General features: G+C 47.4%; 1 protein-coding gene across 1 annotated transcript; it reads left to right on the top strand.

Moving 5' to 3' along the window:
- The first annotated feature begins 152 nt into the window (after nucleotides 1-152).
- MFSD12 (major facilitator superfamily domain containing 12) lies at nucleotides 153-21,536 on the top strand. Its single transcript, XM_048496699.1, has 10 exons — nucleotides 153-317; nucleotides 3,253-3,470; nucleotides 5,657-5,777; nucleotides 8,253-8,450; nucleotides 8,626-8,718; nucleotides 10,554-10,646; nucleotides 12,801-12,971; nucleotides 13,608-13,702; nucleotides 17,919-18,049; nucleotides 21,047-21,536. The coding sequence occupies exons 1-10, from the start codon at nucleotides 153-155 to the stop codon at nucleotides 21,133-21,135; spliced, it is 1,374 nt and encodes a 457-aa protein (XP_048352656.1). The 3' UTR covers nucleotides 21,136-21,536.
- The last annotated feature ends 213 nt before the right edge of the window (nucleotides 21,537-21,749 follow it).

Raw genomic sequence — 21,749 nt, forward strand, 5'->3', positions numbered from 1 at the left:
GGGGTACTCCAGAGCCCCTCAAACTGGGGGATTTCCTTTTGCCGTCTGTTTTTGGCTCAGCAGCTCCAGTTTCTGCCAGCCAGGTTTTTCTGTTGAAGAAACTGAATCTACCATCTGGGGAAGCAGAAACGAAACTAGCTGTCTGGAGCTAAATGGTCCAAGCAACAGCGGGCCAGATCCGGCTGCCAGCTGGAGGCGGCGGCTCGCACGTGAGCATTGCTCATCGCAAGCTGGGGGAACCAAACATGCAGCTTGCGGAGAACAATGGGCACGCGCTCCCTTCCCACATGCTCGGCACAAAACTGTTTTGCAGACTGGCGAGTGTTTCTTACAGCTTGAATGTGTTTGCCATGCTTTTCACTGTTTGACGTGACACATGCAAAATATGAGCACGCTTAAGTTCTTGTGTCTGCCCACTCTTCTCCCCAGCTATAAATATCTGGAGAGCCGCAGGTTGCAGACCCCTGCTCTGGCAGCCTCAAAATCCTGATGTTGGTAATTGCAGTTTTGGGAAATTACTTCTCTGAAGCAGTAGAAAAAGCTTCAAGGAATGATCCCATAAGATCTGAATATGTTTTAGGAGCCAGAGATTGTTGCGAGTGGGGGAAGGGGGAGTTGGCTTGCTCAGCCCCCCTCTGAAAGATTGGGAAACCAAGGGGGGGGGGATTTGCAGGGGAGAGAACGATTGCTTAATTTTATCCTGTGTTAACCGTTCGTCATTGCTTTCCACCTTGTCTAGAAACCCCTCCTGATATTTTAATGGGCATTAGCTGTCTTTTTCGGTTCACGGGTTTAATAATAAACCACATTTGCATTTGAGTCGAAGGCATGGCTGGCATCTCTTCAAGTTGAGTCTTGAAAAGCACCAATGGTGTTAAATAATACTCTTATCTCTTTTTGGCTTCTCCAAATGGTACCAGACCATTTGCTTCCTTCGGTTACTGTATATACTGGCGTATAAGACTACTTTTGAACCCTGGGAAATCATCTGTAAAGTCTGGGGTCGTCTTATACGCCGGGTACTCTTATATGGCGAATATATCCCAAACTCTGGAAATTTTAACTGGAAAAGTGGGGGGGTCGTCTTATACTCCCAGTCGTCTTATACACCGGTATATACGGTATTTATTTTGCCCCGTGGATGACAGGGAACTTGAAAGATAATATAGTGCCATTTCTGTCATCCTACGAACTGCATAAAATGGAATCCTCTTTCCTATATGAAAGGGAATCTTTGGTGGGGTTTCCCAGTTCTGTCAGTAAACCTCTGATAACTATCAACAAGTGAATGCCACATCATAAATGACAAAAGCAAGTTTCACATATCAGTTTTGGGCAACTTGTAGTGCAGCCTGTTGATCTTGCTTTTCTCAACCAACGTCTGATGCCGTGTCTTTCCCTGAACTGTTGTTTCTAAATAAAGTCTTTTGGTCACCCGGAAGTGCTTTTCTTGAACCAGGGATCCGGAGGCTCTCCAAGTTTTGCTTTCTACTTTTCCAGTTCTGTTTTCTGTATTGCTTGACATGTTGCCCAGTCTCTAACTTTTGTGGTTCAGGGGAATCATGTTTTCCCAGATGTTCAGGGACTCCTATCAGTTTCTACCAGCATGGCCAATTGGCCATGCTGACAGAGGCTGATGGGAAATGTAGTTCCTGAACATCTGGAGAGCCGCAGGTTCCCTACCCCTGCCCTGGTCCATTGTTATTTGATGCTTGGGGAGGGGCTGTGGCTCAGCGGTAGAGTAACTGCTTGGAACGTAGGACGTCCCAGGTTCAATCCTTGGGGTCTCCAGTTAAAAGGATCATAGAATCACAGAGTTGGAAGAGACCCATCCAGTCCAACCCCCTGCAGTGCAGGAACACACCATCAAAGCACTCCTGACAAATGTTCATCCAGCCTCTGTTTAAAAACCTCCCAAAAAAGGAGGCTCTGCACCTCTCTGAGGCAGTGAATTCCACTGTCGAACAGCCCTGATGGTCAGAAAGTTCTTCCCAATGTTTAGGTGGAATCTCTTTTCCTGCACCTTGAATCCATTACTCCATGTCCTAGACCATAGGTGTCAAACTCGCGGCCCTCCAGATGTTATGGACTACAGTTCCCATCATCCCCTGCCAGCATCATGCTGGCATAAGCATAAACATTTTTATTGTCATTGTGCACGCACAACGAAATTTACAGCAGCATTCCTCGATGCACACAAATTCAGACTCATACCTCATCCTCACTTTCCCCTTCCTCCACCCATCCCTCCACAGCCCCAAACACATCAACACGAAGCCCCGGAGTTCAGCATCGCCACAGCTCTAGAGAAGAAGCTGTCTCTAAACCTCTTTGTCCTAGTTTTGATAGACCTGTACCGTCTGCCGGATGGTAACAGTTCAAAAAGAGAGCGTGCTGGATGAGACGGGTCTCTCAGAATATTTTGGGCTTTCTTTAGGCTTCGGGAATTATAGAGTTCTTCCAAGGAGGGGAGAGGGCAGCCGATAATCCTCTGCGCAGTAGTGATCACCCTTTGGAGCGCCTTCCTATCTGCCACTGTGCAACTGGAGAACCATACGCAGATGCAGTCGGTTAAGACACTCTCTATAGCACAGCGGTGAAAGGACACCAGGAGTTTTCCATCCAGTTGTTGTTTCCTTAAAAGTCTCAGATAGTACAGTCTTTGCTGGGCCTTCTTAACCACCGCGGCAGTCTGTACGCCCCAGGTCAAGTCCTCTTTAATCATAACGCCCAGAAATTTAAAACAGGGGATGGGATGGGATGGCAGGGGATGATGGGAACTGTAGTCCATAACGTCTGGAGGGCGGCGAGTTTGACACCTGTGTCCTAGACTGTGAGACAGCAAAAAACAAGCTTGCTCCCTCTTCAACATGGCATCCCATCAAATATTTAAACATGGCTACCATGTCCACCCTTTATTTTCAGATAGGAGATGACATGAAGAACCTTTACCTGACACGCTAGAGAGCCACTGAATAGACCAGTGGTCTGCAACCTGCGCCCCTCCAGATGTTCATGGACTACAATTCCTGTAGTCCATGAACATCTAGAGAGCCGCAGGTTGCAGACCCCTGGAATAAACAATGCTGACTTTGATGAACCAAGCATCTGATTCAGTATGGCCCGGCTTCACGCATGCTCATGTGAATTTGCATTGCTATCTAATCTGCCCTATTAAGAAAGGCAGGATATCAAGAAGATCTCTCTCTGTGGATGTGCTCAGCATAAACTCTGTTGTTCTTTCCCTCCCTGCTTGCAGGAACCATCAGCGTCCTCCTGTCCTTCCCTTTCATCTTCAACCCCTGCTTGGGCTGCTCGGAGAAGACCCCCGAGTGGGCCGTCCTCATCTACTACATCCCCTTTGTGGTCATTTTCCAGTTCGGCTGGGCAGCTACCCAGATCTCTCATCTCTCGCTCATCCCGGAACTGGTCACCCACGACCACGAGAAGGTGGAACTCACGGCCTTCAGGTGAGGGTGGAAGTGTGGCTGGCTCAACCCTCTTAGCGAAAGCAGAGTCATCCATTGGGTTGGGATAGTTGCTAACTCTGGGTTGGGACATTCCATTGTGGGGAATGGAACAGTGGTGTAGCACCAAGGGGACAGGGGCAGAGCACGACGCACTGGGCGTGCACCGGTGCAAGAGCATTCTGGGGGCGTTCCAGGGGCGTGGTGATTGGTGTTTGGAATATGCTGCCACAGGAGGTGGTGATGGCCACTCACCTGGATAGCTTTAAAAGGGGCTTGGACAGATTGATGGAGGAGAAGTCAATTTATGGCTACCAATCTTGATCCTCCTTGATCTGAGATTGCAAATGCCTTCACAGACCAGGTGCTCAGGAGCAGCAGCAGCAGAAGGCCATTGCTTTCACATCCTGCATGTGAGCTCCCAAAGGCACCTGGTGGGCCACTGCGAGTAGCAGAGAGCTGGACTAGATGGACTCTGGTCTGATCCAGCTGGCATGTTCTTATGTGGCATGGCAGGTGTTTCAGGGGCACTGGGTGCACGTGTGCCCCAGGCGCAGTTCCCCCTCGCTCCGCCCCTGGGGTGGAGCCTGGAGAGAGCTGGGTTTGGACAGGGGAGGAACTTCGGTGAGGTATAATGCCATAGAGTCCACCCCCCAAAGCAGCCATTTCCTTCACTGATCTCTGAATCTGGGAACTGGTTATAACTCTGGGAGGTCTTCTGGCAATCCTCCCTGTAGCCCACAAGCATCACCAGGTCACCAGTTCAAACCCTGTTTTTGCCACAATCTCTTGATCTTGTCTGAAAGACCAACATAATTCCAGCCCCTCTGTGAGGACATTCCTTTCATCTTTGCCCCCCACCTCGCCCACATCCCCACATGCATGCACTCCCCCATCTGTCTCTCCAAAGCAGCAGTGGCGTAGGAGGTTAAGAGCTCGTGTAGCTAATCTGGAGGAACCGGGTTTGATTCCCAGCTCTGCCGCCTGAGCTGTGGAGGCTTATCTGGGGAATTCAGATTAGCCTGTGCACTCCCACACACGCCAGCTGGGTGACCTTGGGCTAGTCACAGCTTCTCGGAGCTCTCTCAGCCCCACCCACCTCACAGGGTGTTTGTTGTGAAGGGGGAAGGGCAAGGAGATTGTCAGCCCCTTTGAGTCTCCTGCAGGAGAGAAAGAGGGGATATAAATCCAAACTCTTCTTCTTCTTCAAAGTGTAGAGATGTTGGAGGAGGAGGAAAGGCATTGGTTAGTGGCAAATACAACCCCCCTCCCTTTTAAAAAACCTGATACATTTGAGCAAAATCTGTGACTGGGGTTAAGATAATTCTACAGAAATGCATGAGATTTACCCAATACGAGTGGATTTTTAAAAACTTAGATCTTGCACCTTCTTTAACAGAATGGCTTGCAAGCCTTGAACCTTGACCTTACCAGCATCCTCACCTTTAATGTCAGGTTTTGGTGGGGAACGGTAATTTTTGGCAACACTGCAAATCCATCTTTCGCCAGGAGAGGGCAGCGTTTCCTTGGTCATCCTGTTGGCAGCCCTTTCTGTCCTTCCTCCACACCTTTGATGGGGTTTCTCTTCTGATTCCAGCGCCATAGTGAGGAATTGAGGACAGACTGTATAGGATCCTGGGAGGATCAGGAACGAGTATAATCCCACAGGTTCGAATCCCCACTCAAAACTTGCTGGGTGAACTTGGGCTAGCCACACACTCTCAGCCCTGCCCCCAGCTGGTATTTGGATGGTTGACCTCCAAGGAATATCAGGCAGGTAATGGCAAACCACTTCCCAGTCCTATGGGGTTGCCATAAATCAACTGTGACTTGATGGTTATATATATATATATTACATTGCTTATATTTGAGGGTTACATTGCTTATATTCGAAGGGGAAAAGATATAGAATTTCCTTATGATTATATGTCACTTACAATAAACATACAATATTTTAAATACAATAAAAATCTGTTTTAAAAAAGAAATGAATGTAACTTTGTTTTCGTGACTGACCACTGGGGAAGGAGCACAGCTCTGATTCAGTGGTATGTTTTTCATTTCTTAAAATAGTTTTGAAAAACCGCACCAACCCCAGAAGCGTGTGCGAATCTCGGTATCTTTCATGTTGTTTTGCCAAAAAAGTGGGTCCCCTTAGTAATACGTGCTGGTCTTCTTGCCCTTGTTAGGTATGCCTTTACTGTTGTGGCGAACATCACTGTGTATGCGCTGGCATGGCTTCTACTGCACTTCATGTTGGGTCACAGCGGGACGCCGAACCTTGGCCGCCAAGATATTCCAGTCTTCCGGGTGAGCAAAGAAAGGGGGATTTGGGGCCAGGCAGGCATTGAAGACGTGTGTGGATTCATGGACATTTCATACTCAGCAGAGGCCAATTTACTGGTGGTCCTGGGCCCCTCGATGATGCAGCTGGCCTCCACGTGGGCCAGGGCCTTTACGGCTCTGGCCCCGGCCTGGTGGAACACTCTCCCTCCAGCTGTCCGGGCCCTGCGGGACCTTGGGGATTTCCGCAGGGCCTGTAAGACTGAGTTGTTCCACCGGGCCTTTGGAGAGACCGCCCGCTGAGGGTGCCCCTGCTTCCTCCTCCCTACCCCCATGGGCCCTAATACCATCAGGACCCATTATTTCACATTAGGAGGGTTCCGTAAGGGCGCGGGCGATGTTCCAAGAAACTACTGTTGTTTTAATTATATGTATGTTTTTAGCTGACGTTTTATCTGTACACCGCCCTGATCCCTTCGGGGATAGGGCAGTATACTAAATTTAAATAATAATAATAATAATAATAATAATAATAATAATAATAATAATAATAATAATAATAATAACAACAACAACAACAAATAAACAAATAAATAACAAATAATAAATAACAAATAAATAAATAACAAATAAATAACCTTGGAAGTGGGAAGGTGGTCCCAGTGGTGATCGGCACACTGGGTGCAGTGCCTAAAGATCTTGAACGGCACTTAAAAACAATTGGCGCTGACAAAATCACCATATGTCAGCTGCAAAAGGCCACCCTACTCGGCTCTGCACACATTATTCGTCGATACATCACATAGTCCTAGATGCTTGGGAAGTGTCCGACGTGTGATGTAATACAAAATCCAGCATATTGATCTTGTTTGCTGTGTATAACTGTTTTGTATCAATAATAATAATAATAATAATAATAATAATAATAATAATAATAATAATAATAATAATAATAATAATAATGTCCTGCAACATCCCTTTCTGGCTGATCCACATCTTATAATTAGCGAAATGGCAGGTAAAGGTCAGGACAGCCTTGGAGAGGGTGTTCTTGGCTAGCTTCTCTCGCCCTTCCGTCAAAAGAACTCCTGGAGTTTAACTAGAAGCTGTTGGAAGCTGCTCTAACTCGGATGGTCCAGACTAGTTTTATTTCATCAGATCTTGGAAGTTAAGCGGGATCAACCCTGGATAGTATAAGGATGGAAAGCTACCAATTCAGTTCAGGGTTGCCACACGAGGCAGGCAATGGCAAACGACCTCCAAATAGTTCTGGTGGGTTTTCCGGGCTGTGAGGCCGAGGTCTGCTAGACCTTGTTCCTAAGGTTTCGCCTGCATCTGTGGCTGGCCTCTTCAGAGGTGTATCACAGACCTCTGAATGTTCGTTGCCTCGAAGGAACAGTTCACCTGGAAATGTTCACCTGGAATATTGTGTACAGTTCTGGGCACTGCAATTCAAGAAGGATATTGGCAATTCAGGAAGGATATTGGCAAGCAGGAATGAGTCCAGGAACAAGTGACACTTGATATTTTTTATATACTAACCAAAAATAAGACGTGGCAAGATAAGCAGAATGAAATTTTGAAGATATGGATAATGTAAGTGGACTGGATGAAAGAAGTTCGAGTCAACGAAGAAATATGGGAGAAGAGGCTACAGAGAATGAACTTACTGCTGTTTGGGTGACAAAACTATGAAGACGAAGCAATGGGGGGAGGGAGAAAAGGGGGTGAAAAGTATTGTTTGAAAATGTATGAAGAAGAAAATTACTATAAACTGTAAAATTCAAATGATACAATTAAAAAAAAAGCAGGAACGAGTCCAGAGGAGGGCAACTTAAATGGTAACAAATCTGGAGTCCATGCCCTACGAAGAGAGGCTTAGGGAGCTGGGGATGTTTAGTCTGAGAGAAGCGTAGGTTAAGGGGTGACACGATAGCCAAGTTTAAATATTTGAAGGGATGTCATATTGAAGAGGGAGCAAGCTTGTTTTCTGCTGCCTCAGAGACTAGGACACGGAGTCATGGTTTCAAGGTGAAGCAAAAGAGATTCCACCTAAACATTTGGAAGAACTTCCTGACCGTCAGGGCTGTTCAACAGTGGAATTCACTGCCTTGGAAAGTTGTGAAGTCTCCTTCTTTGGAGGTTTTTAAACAGAGGATGGATGAATATATGCCGGAAGTGCTTTGATGGTGTGTTCCTGCATTGCTGGGGGTTGGACTTGATGGCCCTTGGGGTCTCTTCCAACTCTATGATTCTATGAAAACTCTTTGGAGTCGCCATAAGTCGCTGCAACTTGAGGGCATGTTCCATCACCACAAGCTTCTGACCCCATCATAACTGACCACCATCAAGTTATAAATGCTAGGGTGAGGATAGTCAAACAGTGACCTTTCTCCACCCCTGGTCCTTTAAAGGAGACAGCTGTCTGGATTCCTGGTACATCCTCTTTATTCTATTTTCAACCTTCCAACCAGCCTTTTTTCACCTTTCTCCTCCTTCCAGAACTTGTCTCTGTTTGTTGTAGCTGTGGGGGCCTTTTTCTCACTGCTATTTCATCTCGGCACTCCAGAGAAGACTCGCACGCCCACCTGGGTGCCCGAACCCGAAGAACACACCCCTCTGCTATCTGATAGCCAGAAGAGACCCGTTCAACCCTACCTCCTCTGGAAGCACTGGCTTCTAGAACCTGCTTTCTATCAGGTGAGTCCCTAACTCACAATTTGAAGCCTCTCTTGTCCTTGACCTGCTGCGTGACAGATTTATTTTGACCCTCCCAGTCCTGGCTAGCTTGCAGGAAGACAGTTTGCAAACCCGCTCATGTGTTTAACCCCCTTCTCTGGTTCTCCCCCCTCTCCCCCCCCCCCCAAAAAAACAGGTGGCGATGCTCTACATGGCCACGCGGCTTATGGTCAACCTGTCTCAGACCTACATCGCGATGTACCTCACCAACTCCCTGATGCTCCCAAAGGTGAGTCTTCTCTGGAAGGTTTCTCTCCCCAGTTGAGCCGGCCGGGAGAGTTCCCTGGATCAAAGGAATGGGGTTCTTGGCAGTGTGGGGATTGATGGGTTTGGGGAGGAGGGCAGGGGGTTTTTGACTTCTGAACATGCTTGACACATGTGTAACCAGTAAGCTAGCCTGGTCTCCTCAAATTTCTGAAGCTAAGCAATGGCAGATTCTTCACTGGTTGTCTGCCCTGCGGCAGAGATACCTTTCCTTCGGGCATCGATTGATGTACTGACATGTTTATACTTACAGTGCCGAAGATCTCAACATTTAGCGAGAACAAGGGAACTTGATGCTTTGTCTTGCCGAGGGGTTTCGCTCCTTCTGGTTCACTCCTTCGTAGTGGTTTAGAGCAGGTGCATTCTAATCTGGAGGAACCGGGTTCGATTCCCCGCTCTGCCCCTTGAGATGTGGCGTTCAGAATCTGGGGAATTCAGATTAGCCTGTGCACTCTCACACACGCCAGCTGGGTGACCTTGAGCTAGTCACAGCTTTTCGGAGCTCTCTCAGCCCCACCCACCTTACAGGGTGTTTGTTGTGAGGGGGGAAGGGAGATTGTCAGCCCCTTTGAGTCTCCTAGAGGAGAGAAAGGAGGGGATATAAATCCAAACTCCTCCTCCTCCTCCTCCTCCTCCTCCTCCTCCTCCTCCTCCTCCTCCTCCTCCTCCTCCTCTTCTTCTTCTTCTTCTTCTTCTTCTTCTTCTTCTTCTTCTTCTTCTTCTTCTTCTTCTTCTTCTTCTTCTTCTTCTTCTTCTTCTTCTTCTTCTTCTTCTTCTTCTTCTTCCCCCCTCTCCCCCCCCCCCCGGCTCCTAGTTCCAGGGGTCGACGGCCAGCATTTTTCCAGAAACATTTTTCCGTGGAGGGGAGGCTCCTGCCGCAATAGTTCTGCAGCAAGTGATCTGGGTGAGGGGAGGGAAGTGGGCGATAGCTTGGAGCAGCTCATCTCAGGAAGTAATATTGATATGTCTGTTAAACAGCATAGCGATGTGTCATTTAAAAGGCTACACAAATTGCCAGCAATCTTGCGATGGCAGGGGAAGGCCCGCCTAGAATTGAGGGTCAGCAAGGCCCCCTGCAAGCAGTAGGGCGCCTCCTGGCCTTTAAACAAGGAAATACAAGGAGACCCTCAACTGTGACAGCACAGTGGGGCGAGGAATGTCACAGGAAGTGCTCCAGGAGCAGCAGTGGTGTAGTGGTTAAGAGCAGGTGTACACTAATCTGGAGGCTGGCTTTTGCCCTCTCCAGGCGCTGGGGAGGGCAGGAGCTGGCCTGCAGGGACGCCGGGAGCAGCCCCTCTCCCCACGTGATCAAACAGCGTACGCCTGGGGACATGGGATACCCCATGTCCCCATTAGCCGTACGCCACCGGGCCCCAGACACACAGCCCAGGAAAATTCACAACAGCCAGTTGATTCTGGCTATGAAAGCCTAGTCAGTGGTGGCGAACCTTTGGCACTCCAGATGTTATGGACTACAATTCCCATCAGCCCCTGCCAGCATGGCCAATTGGAGTGTCATAGAACCTTTGGCACTCCAGATGTTATGGACTACAATTCCCAATTGGCCATGCTGGCAGGGGTTGATGGGAATTGTAGTCCATAACATCCGGAGTGCCAAAGGTTCGCCACCATAGGCCTAGGTGAGACGTCCTCCTCTGCTCTTTTTTCCCTTCTGAATGCCTAATTTAATTTTTTTCCAATGTTCTGGTTGTGTCCTGAAACGGGCCTCCTCTTTTTCCCTACTTCCAAATAACAACAATAATAACAACGGTATCGATCTGGTCCGTTCTCTTCCCCCAGAAATTCATCGCCACCATTCCTCTGGTGATGTACATCAGCGGCTTTCTCTCCTCCTTCTTGATGAAAACTGTGAACAAACAGATCGGCAGGAACGTGAGTGACTCTGGAGGGTTTGGAATCGGGGGGGAAGCACCTCACCTAAGGAAAGATGGAGCCACCGGATCTGGTTTGTTCCGGCATGATCTAAGCGCGCTGTGCGTTTCAGGCATTTTTTTTTTTTAGCAAGCCTTTATTGGCAAAGACAACAGTACAACAATAATAAAAAACAGATTAAAAAGCATATACAAAACAGGAAATAAATGTTAGGTCGAAGGAAATCTAATGGCGTTTGGTAATTTCCAGGAGAAAGTCTGCCACTATCATACAGAGAGAAGGATCAGGGTTGTCCAACAAGTAGTGTAAGCTAATTAAATCGGGGAGATCGGGGGTAAATGTAAAGGAGTAAGATTCACATACTTGGATCTGATTTCCTTGAATCTGAGACAGTGAAGAAGTAAATTGGTGTGGGCCAGAGATTCCAAACCATATTTGAATAATTCCCAAGCTGCAATGGACACAATCTTTTAGCCTCTTCTTGCTTATTAAATCTGCCATGCAACAAGGCAGAAGGCATAACATCAAACCTGGCGAGCATTATGGCTCTCCTCTGAACAGGGTTTATTAAGCAATAGTTTCAGGCGTTTTGATGCTGGTGTTGTCTGAACCTGCCGGTCTTTTTTCCTGCTGTCTTGCTGGGGTGACCAACTCTGGGTTGGAAAACTGCTGGAGATTTGGCAGGGTGGGGGGGACACACAGGGTGACGGGGAGAAGAAACGTCTCAGTGGGGTACAGTGCCTCCAAAGCAGCCATTTTCTCTAGGGAAACCGATCTCTGCACTCTGGAGATCAGGTGTAATCCCACGAGATCCCCAGCTTCCTCTTCAAGGTTAGTCACCTTGTGCCGGGCTGTGCGCATGCTCCTGGCTCATTAGATCTTTAAAAAGGTAACTTAAGATAATTTAATATTTTCTTTTCTTTTTTTGACACATACTGGGCCAGTCCCTTACTCTGTAGTGCAGGGGTCCCTTTGGGCACCTTGGAATTCTGCCACAAAATGGTGGCCACGGGGGGTGCAGCCTGCCACAAAATGGCGGCCACAGGGGGTGCAGCCTGCCACAAAATGGCTGCCACAGTTTACCGTCAGCCACACAGTGAAACCCCTTAGGCTTTGGGGGCAGTTACTGTCAAAACACGCGTAAAAATCTGCACAGCCGATTGGATCTCCAGTGGCCAATTAGAAGCCTTTCCGGGCAAGAGCCCCCCCCTCACCCTGCCCATTTGCTAAAAACGCATGGCAGGTACCAGGAAACGTGTCAACGGGTGCAGTGGCACCTACATTTACCCCAACAGGGACCCCTGCTGCAGTATTTTAGCCTGCTGATGGCCAGATTCAACAGTTTTCCTTCAGCCTCTACCAACGGAAGGTATCACCAAATTCCAAAACAACAAAGACACTGTCGCTGTGGCTCCATTGACTCTCTTACCCATGTCCTCCTAGAGTGCCAAATAAATGCAGATGCGCGTCTCAGATTAATCCACCCTTTATTAGTGGCGAGGAAAATTTCTAACCCTACTGTTGCCATACGTTTTCTTCTTGGAGATTACAATGATCGTACAACACGTATGGCAGCTCTATACCTGACAACCATTTTAAAGTGCTAATTTAGTCCTATTTTATTACTTTTAACTGTGTTTTTTAAAAAAAATATATTATACCAGCACACTAAACCAAATTGGTTCGTTATTATTTGGCACGGAATCAAATTTTTAAATATCAAATATGATACATAAAACAAACGCAGAACTTCTTATAAAAGATAGGTATCTTCTCCAATCTGTCTAATATTTAGTCACGGTAGGATACCTACTGCTGTATTATTTTGCTTTTAACTTGCTAAACAGATCTATTTTTATTGCAATTTTATATTAGATTGTATTTTTACATTGATGTGTAGGAGTATTTACTGTCATTTGCTCTGGCTATTTCTTTAAAAAAAAAATGAAGTGATTTGAATCCCTCGAAGTCAACCGTCAAGTTATGTGGGCTATTTCCTTGCTACTGAACTATACTTGAGACTGCAGAATGTGTCTGTGTAAATCCTGATCTATCTATGCCTATTAAAGGTTAATAAAGATAAAGATAAAGCCTGCTGATGAATCCAGTGTGGATCTTACTTTCCTAATGTGTTTTCTTCTCTTCCTGGGCCAGCTCACCTACTTCCTGGGTTTACTGATCATCCTGGCGTTTGCTTCCTGGGTGCTCCTAACGGAAAACATGGGTGTGGAGGTTTATGGGGCAGCGGTCTTACTCGGGGCTGGCTCAGCCACCGTCCTCGTGACGTCCCTCTCCATGACGGCTGACCTCATTGGCTCCAATACGGTAGGTGCTGCGTGCAGGAGGGTAGCTGCCGAAGAGTGTTGTCAGACATCTGACCGAATTGTTATCTAGACATGGTGGTCAGCAGCCTGAAACTTCTGGACTTTTTAAAAAGCAAATTTAAAAATCAAGTTTCTAGCCAGGATGATTTCAGAAATTGAGAAAGGGCAGCATCAGGCGAAGAAGATAATAGTTTGGATTTATATCCTGCTTTTGTCAATTGCAATGAGTGGCGTAGGAGGTTAAGAGCTCGTGTATCTAATGTGGAGGAACCGGGTTTGATTCCCCGCTCTGCCGCCTGGGCTGCAGAGCCTTATCTGGGGAATTCAGATTAGCCTGTGCACTCCCACACACGCCAGCTGGGTGACCTTGGGCTAGTCACAGCTTCTTGGAGCTCTCTCAGCCCCACCCACCTCACCGGGTGTTTGTTGTGAGGGGGGAAGGGCAAGGAGATTGTCAGCCCCTTTGAGTCTCCTGCAGGAGAGAAAGGGGGGATATGAATCCAAACTCTTCTTCTTCTTCTTCTTCTTCTTCTTCTTCTTCTTCTTCTTCTTCTTCTTCTTCTTCTTCTTCTTCTTCTTCTTCTTCTTCTTCTTCTTCTTCTTCTTCTTCGCTGACGTCTTGTTTCTCCTTCGACAGCACAGTGGCGCCTTCGTTTACGGGGCCATGAGCTTCACGGACAAAGTCGCCAACGGGTTGGCAGTCATGCTTATCCAGAACCTGCACCCGTGCCCGTAAGTTCTAGCCTACTCATGGGAAAGTTCTCGGTACCTGTCTCGCAGGAGAGTTCGCAAGTCACGTTGATCGCATCCCACCTGTGGCTTCCATCAGAAGTGTGTGTTTGGGGGAAGGATCCAGCTTTTGAAAAAATCTGGTCGCCTGTAAGCTATCCTTACATGGCTGTTTGCCCCGGGTGCCTTTGGCAGCAGTGGCGTAGGAGGTTAAGAGCTCGTGTATCTAATCTGGAGGAACTGGGTTTGATTCCCCGCTCTGCCGCCTGAGCTGTGGAGGCTTATCTGGGGAATTCAGATTAGCCTGGGCACTCCCACACACGCCAGCTGGGTGACCTTGGGCTAGTCACAGCTTCTCGGAGCTCTCTCAGCCCCACCTACCTCACAGGGTGTTTGTTGTGAGGGGGGAAGGGCAAGGAGATTGTCAGCCCCTTTGAGTCTCCTGCAGGAGAGAAAGGGGGGATATAAACCCAAAACTCTTCTTCTCTCTTCTTCTTCTTTAACAGTGCTGCCTGGTATTTGGTGATGCCGATCTCATGGGGCCGATGTTCCCACTAAGTCACATGGCTGTACAAACACTGTATTGGTTCCATGCAGATCCGGCAGCCGCATGACAGCAGCAGCTCCCTACCATGGTTAGAGGGACTACTGTTTAAAATAACTGGGTGCAATCACAAAAAATGGAACTCTTTAACTGCTGTAAATGGCAACTGAATGGAACCTCCATGTTCATCAGCAGTCTACCTCTGAATAGGGCTGTCAGGGGAAGGCTTCTGTCGTCACTCCTTCCTATTAATTCAACATCCTGTCTCCCCCAGTGGCCAAATCAGATGACCCCATCAAGCCTGCAAGCAGGGTCACAGAAGCCAAAGCTTGCCCTCAGCAACGTTGATTCACTGCTGCTGAACATGGAGGCTCCATTCAGCCATCTTACTTAACAGCCAGTCTTGTGAGGCCAACGTTCCTGCTACGCCACTGAGTCAGGGGCAGATGGGAAGAATTAAAGGAAGCAGGAAAAGAGGAGAGAAAGGGGGAAAAAGCAAGAGTGGAAAATGGGATGTCCTTGTGGGTCCCTGTTGATGCTCAGTTCCATTATTCAGTGTATAAACTACCCTGTTTCCCTGAATATAAGACATCCCCAAAAAATAAGACATAGTAGAGGTTTTGCTGAAGTGCAAAATATAAGGCATCCCCCGAAAGTAAGACATAGCAAAGTTTTTGTTTGGAAGTATGCCCGACGAACAGAACACAGAAAAATAAGACATCCCCTGAAAATAACGCATAACGCATCTTTGAGAGCAAAATTTAATATAAGACACTGTCTTATATTCGGGGAAACACGGTAGCAGATCTGGCTAATTAGTAGAGACCAAATGAGGTCTTGAAATCAGTACAGGAGGTGGGAAATACATTAAGAGACACGATGTGGTTTCATGGTAAGAAATACAAAAGGCTGAAAGAAGGTTCTGTAACTATTTGGGTCACTATAGAAACCTAGCGAAGATATAAAGACGCTGAGGTCAGCTATATTCCCGCTGGCTTGAATGGCTGATAATTCAAACATCTCTACGTTTGGTAATTCACTTATATGGCATAATAATAACTGCTGACGGTTGGTCGAGGAAACGGTTAAGAGATCAGAACTTTGTGTGCAATGAGGGAAACCGGTCAGGGGGAGATCAAATCTTTGTGTACAGAGAGATAACAGAAATGGGCAGAGGCTGTTATTGTTTCTGTATATTCCGTATAGGGCTATCGAGGAAGGTATGCAGAGTCAAGACTTGCTGCATAAAACTGGAGCTGTTAACAGAGAGGAATGTGAGCGAAGGGGAAATGGACAGGTTTACAAAATAAGAGACGGGAATTTAAAAATTAAGTAGCAGGGAACAAAGGACTCCCATTTCAACAATGGCTGATTACCCCCCCCCCACCACCACCACCACCACACATACACCAGCACTCTGGTGCACAGTGGGACTGGGAGCCCATAATGATCTCAGAAACATGCTGACTAAGTGTGGTGAATACTGTTCAAACAACAGATTGGTCATTAACCCAATTAAGTCTAAAATTGGGGTCTTTCCCAAGGTTTTTAGACCTTCAAGATGGTCTATCCAGGGTGCTGACATCGAGCAAGTTAAATTGTTCAAATACCTTGGGATAATATTCCATCATAAGTCAACCTGGACCACACACAGAGATAACACCCTTAAAGCCTGCAAAAATTTATCCGCTGCAGTACTGAAGTTCTTTAATATCAATGGTGGTAGATTCATACCAGCAGCGTTGGAGGTGTTTAACGCTAAGGTGGCCCAGCACCTTTTGTATGGTATCCCCATCTGGATCCAAGCATGGCACCAGAAATTGGAAAGCATCCAATCCAATTTCCTTTATAAGATCTTTGGCACCCCGCATTGTGTCCCCTATGGTGTTCTTTGTTTGGAATCAGGGCAACATTTATTAGAAACAAGGGCATGGGTTGTAACTTTTAAGTTTTGGCTGCGTCTTTGGTTCTGCACTGACCCTAACAGTTTGTCCCAGTTAGAAATGAGAGAGCTTCAGCTTTCGAAATGGTGGCTACATATTGAAAAAAAAAGATCTTTTTCCTTGGGCTTCTCTTGGGAGGCCCTACAAATGCTCACCGCTCCCGAGATTTACTCATCGGCTTAAAGACTAGATTATTTGATCAAGAGTACCAATTTCTCCTGAGCAAAGCGCAAAGCTCTTGCTCTCCAATATTCTTTGGGATTATCCCTCAGAAATCTAGCCCTGCTATATACCTGCAACAACTTATTAATTACAATTACAGATGGGTCATGACTAGAGCAAGGTGTAACTCTTTTCCGTCAGCACATCTTCAAGGTCGATTCTCTGGTATTCCACAAAATGAGCGTCTCTGTCAATTTTGTCCTGATACAACTGATACACTTTCTCATATTCTGCTCCATTGTTCAAAGTACAACAACATCAGAACCGATTTGAGAACTGTGTTACCAACAGGATTTATGCTCCTTTCTGATAAAATAAAAATGGCTAAGCTTCTAAATAGCTCTAGTGTTGAAATATCTGAAGCTGTTGCTATGTTTTTACTCTGTGTACTGCAAGTAGAGCAGTAATGATCTTTTATTGTATTTGAAATTCTTGGCACTGGTTTTATGCCTAATAAAGGTTTTTGGAGGTTGGAGGACTGGGAGCACATTGGGGCAAGAAATCTTGTCCTGATGTGCTTCCTCTTGCCCCGTGCATTCTTAGCGAGAGCACTTTTGGCGCGACTTTTTGGGCCGGAGCAGGGCGAGGGCAGGAAACGGGCTGCCGTGGGTAACTGGCCGATGAGTGGGAAAGGCTCTGGGTTCACATTAATAATGGAGAATAACATACATTATGAAAGGAAATTGTTGCAGACTTCAGTTTGCTGCTTATTGTTGTACATCTCTAAAGTTTAAATCAGGGGTCTGCAACCTGCAGCTCACCAGATGTTCATGGACTACAAATCCCATGAGCCCCTGCCGGCGTGGCCAATTGGCCATGCTGGCGGGGGCTGATGGGGATTGTAGTCCATGAACATCTGGAGCACCATAGGTTGGCCACTCCTACTTTAGACGGTTGCAGCAGTGGCGTAGTGGTTAAGAGCAGGTGCATTCGAATCTGGAGGTACCGGGTTTGATTCCCCGCTCTGCCACTTGAGCTGTGGAGGCTTATCGGGGGAATTCAGATTATCCTGTGCACTCCCACACACACCAGCTGGGTGACCTTGGGCTAGTCACAGTTCTTCGGAGCTCTCTCAGCCCCACCTACCTCACAGGTTGTTTGTTGTGAGGGGAGAAGGGCAAGGAGATTGTCAGCCCCTTTGAGTCTCCTGCAGGAGAGAAAGGGGGGATATAAATCCAAACTCCTCCTCCTCCTCCTCTTCTTCTCCTTCTTCTCCTTCTCCTCCTTCTCCTCCTTCTCCTCCTTCTCCTCCTCCTTCTTCTCCTTCTTCTTCGCCTAACCTACTTCACAGGGGTGTGGTGGGGATAAAATGGAGGAGAGGAGAGCAGTGTGGGGGCTCTTTGGGGAACAAAACAGGGCACAAATGAATTAATTAAATGGGGAAAAAAATCTTGCATCTTCAATACCTTTGACACATGCCAGGGATCAACACTCGGATCTCTGACTGAAGAAGTGAACAGAATCCTACTCTGCTTGTTCCTCATTGCCCGTGTTTCTCTTCACCTTGCAGGACTCTACTGTGTTGCCCGGGCTGTATGACCTTCTACCATTGGGTGATGGTAGCCGTCACCGGTGGCATTGCTGTGATGGCCAGCCTGTTCCTTGCCTGCATCATGCTGTGGCCCATACGTCTCCGATTCCGTAAGTGGGGTGTAGACCAGGGGTGGGCAATTATTTTTTCCATGGGGCCGCATAAGAAACAGAAAATATTGTGGAGGGCCGGGCCAAAAGGCTGAACTCAATTCTGCATAATAGGGGCTGATAAGTGACAGACAGGGGCACAGATCAACTTGGAATCAGTGGCAACAGTTCTGCATACAACACTATTTGGCACAAAGAATCACAGGCTTCACCTACCTGCATAGTTGTCCACTGTGACAATCAAGCAAGTGGGGAGACTTAAGTCCCTTGACCTACTTTTTTCAACAACTGGTGCTTTTGAAAGCCCCACAGAAGCTGGTTGCCTTGGTTGCCAGCTTCTGCGGAGCTTTCAAAGGAGGGGAACGCCCCAGAAGCCACTGCGTGAGGGGAGTGGCCTTTCTCAGAGGCCCTTTCCGGCGCAGTGGCAAGGTGAGGGGGGAAGGGGGAGGGTTAGTGGAAGAATGAGCAGCGCGGTTCTAAACAGGTCCTCTTAGGCCAGGGCCAGGTCTGTCATACGGGCCGCTCAGGGTCATCTGGCGGGCCGGATGTGGCCCCCGGGCCATATAATGCCCAGTTCTGGTGTAGAGGTTGAGGAATAGACCGCTGTGTTGCAAGGTGCTCTAGAATTCACTCAAAAGAACTGTGGTTTTTACCATAGTTTTGGGTGGGTCCTAGAGTGTCCTGTGATACAGTGACATTGTCTCATTGCAGGGTGCTATTTCATCTCCCCCCGTCACCCATCAAGCAGCAGTGGGAGGCTTAGTCAGAGGAGGGTTCTGAACTGAGAACTTCCTGGAGATCTGGGGATGGACCTTGGGGGGGGGTGAAATTTGGAGGGGAGGGGCCTCATTGAGGGATGACGCCACAGCATCTGCCCTTCCAGGCAACCATTTTCCCCAGAGACACCGTGCAGTCTGGAGATAAGTTATGATTCCAGGAGATCTCCAGACACCCCCTGGAGGTTGGCAACTCTGGTGAGGAAGTTACCTGCCCGGGTGAGCAACCTGGCACCCACTAATTAGTTTCAAGGCTTCCCATGAGTGCTATAGACACTTTTGAAAAGCAAGCACCCGTAAGAAACAGCGGGGGAGTTTTGAACTGTGAAAACGCCGCCAGTCCTACTGCCGCAACCACAGACACACATACAAAAATTCTGTGGTTAAGCTAAACCGTTTACTAAGCGGAGGAAGAAAATAAGGGTGCCCAATTATCTAAGACAGTGTGAACATAAAACACATTCAACCATACAAATGTATACAAAACGTATAAGAATCAAATAATTCTCTTAATTGCGGTCCTTGCTGCTCTACTAGGGACTTGAGTAATGCTGTACTCCTTCTCTGGAACACGAAGTATTCAGAGGAAAAGCATTCTATTCACTTAGTGACAGTCTTTGCTGCCCTATTAAGGACTTGAGTGGTGCTGTAATGAACTAGTAAAGTCGAGGCAAAAGCAACCATTAAGAGTTCTTTATTGAGCTGGCATTCTTAGTCAGAAACAGGCAATGCAAGAACTGAAACCCAAATCTCGAACAGCAGCTTTTACAGGGACAGGCTCCCGCCAAAAAGAGAATAAACAAGGCAGGATTTCACATGGGCTAGCAAGCAAGCAAAAGATAACCAAAACAGTGAAATTCCCCTTTCCAGGCGTGAAGCTAAGAGTCTCCAGCGAGAAGCTTCTCAAGGCCAGATAGCATACACACACACCACCTTACAGGTGCAGAAGAAGAGGAGGAGGAGTTTAGATTTATATTCCCCTTTCTCTCCTATAGGAGACTCAAAGGGGCTAACAAACCCCTTTCCCTCCTCCCCTCTCACAACAACCACCCTGTGAGGTGGGTGGCGCTGAGAGAGCTCAGAAGAACTGTGACTACCCCAAGGTCACCCAGCTGGCGTGTGTGGGAGTGCACAGGCTAATCTGAATTCCCCAGATAAGCCTCCACAGCTCAGGTGGCAGAGCGGGGAATCAAACCCGGTTCCTCCAGATCAGAGTGCACCTGCTCTTAACCACTACACCACTGCTGTACTCCTTCTCTGGAACTCGAAGTATTCAGAGGAAATACATTCTATAACGCCGTTCGTGTTAACATAGTGTTTTCATAAATACTTCCTCAGTCGAATTCTGCTGAATGCTCACTGTCTTAGATAATTGGGCGCTCTTATTTTTTCCTCCGCTTAGTAAACGGTTTAGCTTAACCACAGAATTTTTGTATGTGTGTTTATGGTTGTGGCAGTAGGACTGGCGGTGCTTTCATATTTATAATTTGTATTCATATAAATTATATTCATATTTATAATTTGCTATCTAGTATACTAGTCCTAGTCCTAGTTGTTATAGAGCAGTGATAGCGAACCTTTTCGAGACCGAGTGCCCAAAGTGCAACCCAAAACCCACTTATTTATCGCGAAGTGCCAACACGGCAATTTAACCTGAATACTGACGTTTTAGTTTAGAAAAAACGGTTGACTCCAAGGCATGTGTTACTCGGGAGTAAGCTTGGTGGTAGTCATTGGCCTGGCTTTGAGGCAACCGTGCAACCTTTCGAACGGGTGAATCACGACCCTAGGAGGGTTTACTCAGAAGCAAGCCCCATTGCCAGCAACCAAGCTTACTCCCAGGTAAAGGATCACGCTTTAGTTCTTTGCATGAAAATCAGTGGGGTTTAACAGCGCTTGACAAGGTTACCTACACTGCTTCCCCAAAACTAGGTCTCAGGTTTAATGCTAATAATCGAGCCCAGCAGCCCAGGCCAGCCTAGATGTGGGGCGGGGGGGGGGACTCTGTTTGTGCGTGCCCACAGAGAGGGCTCTGAGTGCCACCTCTGGCACCCATGCCATAGGTTCGCCACCACTGTTATGGAGTTTTGAAATGTCTCTTGGGAGACCTTTAATAAAAAAAACCTGTTTCCAGTGTTCAGAATTTGCGCAGACCAAAACAATCTGCGCTGGAACCGGTGGGCCATTTTTGGCAACTTCTTGTTTCTTTTTCCCCCCGCAGATGACGTTTCCGTCACAGGGCTGGCAGGATCAGGGCCAATCGTGTCTGGGCCCCTGGGGGAAGGGGACGATTCCATTGTGGTCAACTGAGCTGCAAGTTCCTCAGAAGGGCGAGAACGGCTCTGGGTGGACCAAGATGCCCGGAAGACCCGTGACTTTTATCTGGATTTCCTCCCCACCCCCCCTTTTTGCCCCTCCCCTGGACTGTCCTTTCCATTCATTGCCCCCCCCCCCCCCCCCCGGCACATTTTGCACAATGATGTCTCATTGCTCACAAGTGAGCACGGTTTGCACACCTGACGTGAGTTTACTTTGCCTTCCTTGCACCAGAGACAAAACCCTTCGGCCTCCTCGTGTTCTTTTCTTCCCACAACGGGCAGGTCACTTCATTTTGTGTTTCTCTAATCTTTTTTTTTTTTGTCTGTGTAAAAATTATATATATAAGAGTTTTTAAAAATATATATATATATCTAATAAATTAAACAATCTTTCAGAGAGTTTTTGATTTGTGATTTTTTAAGGGGGGTGTTTAGAAGAAGAAGAAGAGTAGTTTGGATTTATATCCCCCCTTTCTCTCCTGCAGGAGACTCAAAGGGGCTGACAATCTCCTTGCCCTTCCCCCCTCACAACAAACACCCTGTGAGGTAGGTGGGTCTGAGAGAGCTCCGAGAAGCTGTGACTAACCCAAGGTCACCCAGCTGGCA

Source organism: Sphaerodactylus townsendi, linkage group LG05 (assembly GCF_021028975.2).
Source record: "Sphaerodactylus townsendi isolate TG3544 linkage group LG05, MPM_Stown_v2.3, whole genome shotgun sequence".
Lineage (NCBI taxonomy): Eukaryota > Metazoa > Chordata > Lepidosauria > Squamata > Sphaerodactylidae > Sphaerodactylus > Sphaerodactylus townsendi.

What these genes read in the sequence shown, in the direction of transcription:
- MFSD12 (XM_048496699.1), top strand. Translation starts at nt 153, where the DNA reads ATGGTCCAAGCAACAGCGGGCCAGATCCGGCTGCCAGCTGGAGGCGGC. An exon ending in ACTCCCTGATGCTCCCAAAG is followed by an intron (nt 8,719 to 10,553) that starts GTGAGTCTTCTC and finishes CTCTTCCCCCAG; the next exon opens with AAATTCATCGCCACCATTCC. An exon ending in CAGAACCTGCACCCGTGCCC is followed by an intron (nt 13,703 to 17,918) that starts GTAAGTTCTAGC and finishes TTCACCTTGCAG; the next exon opens with GACTCTACTGTGTTGCCCGG.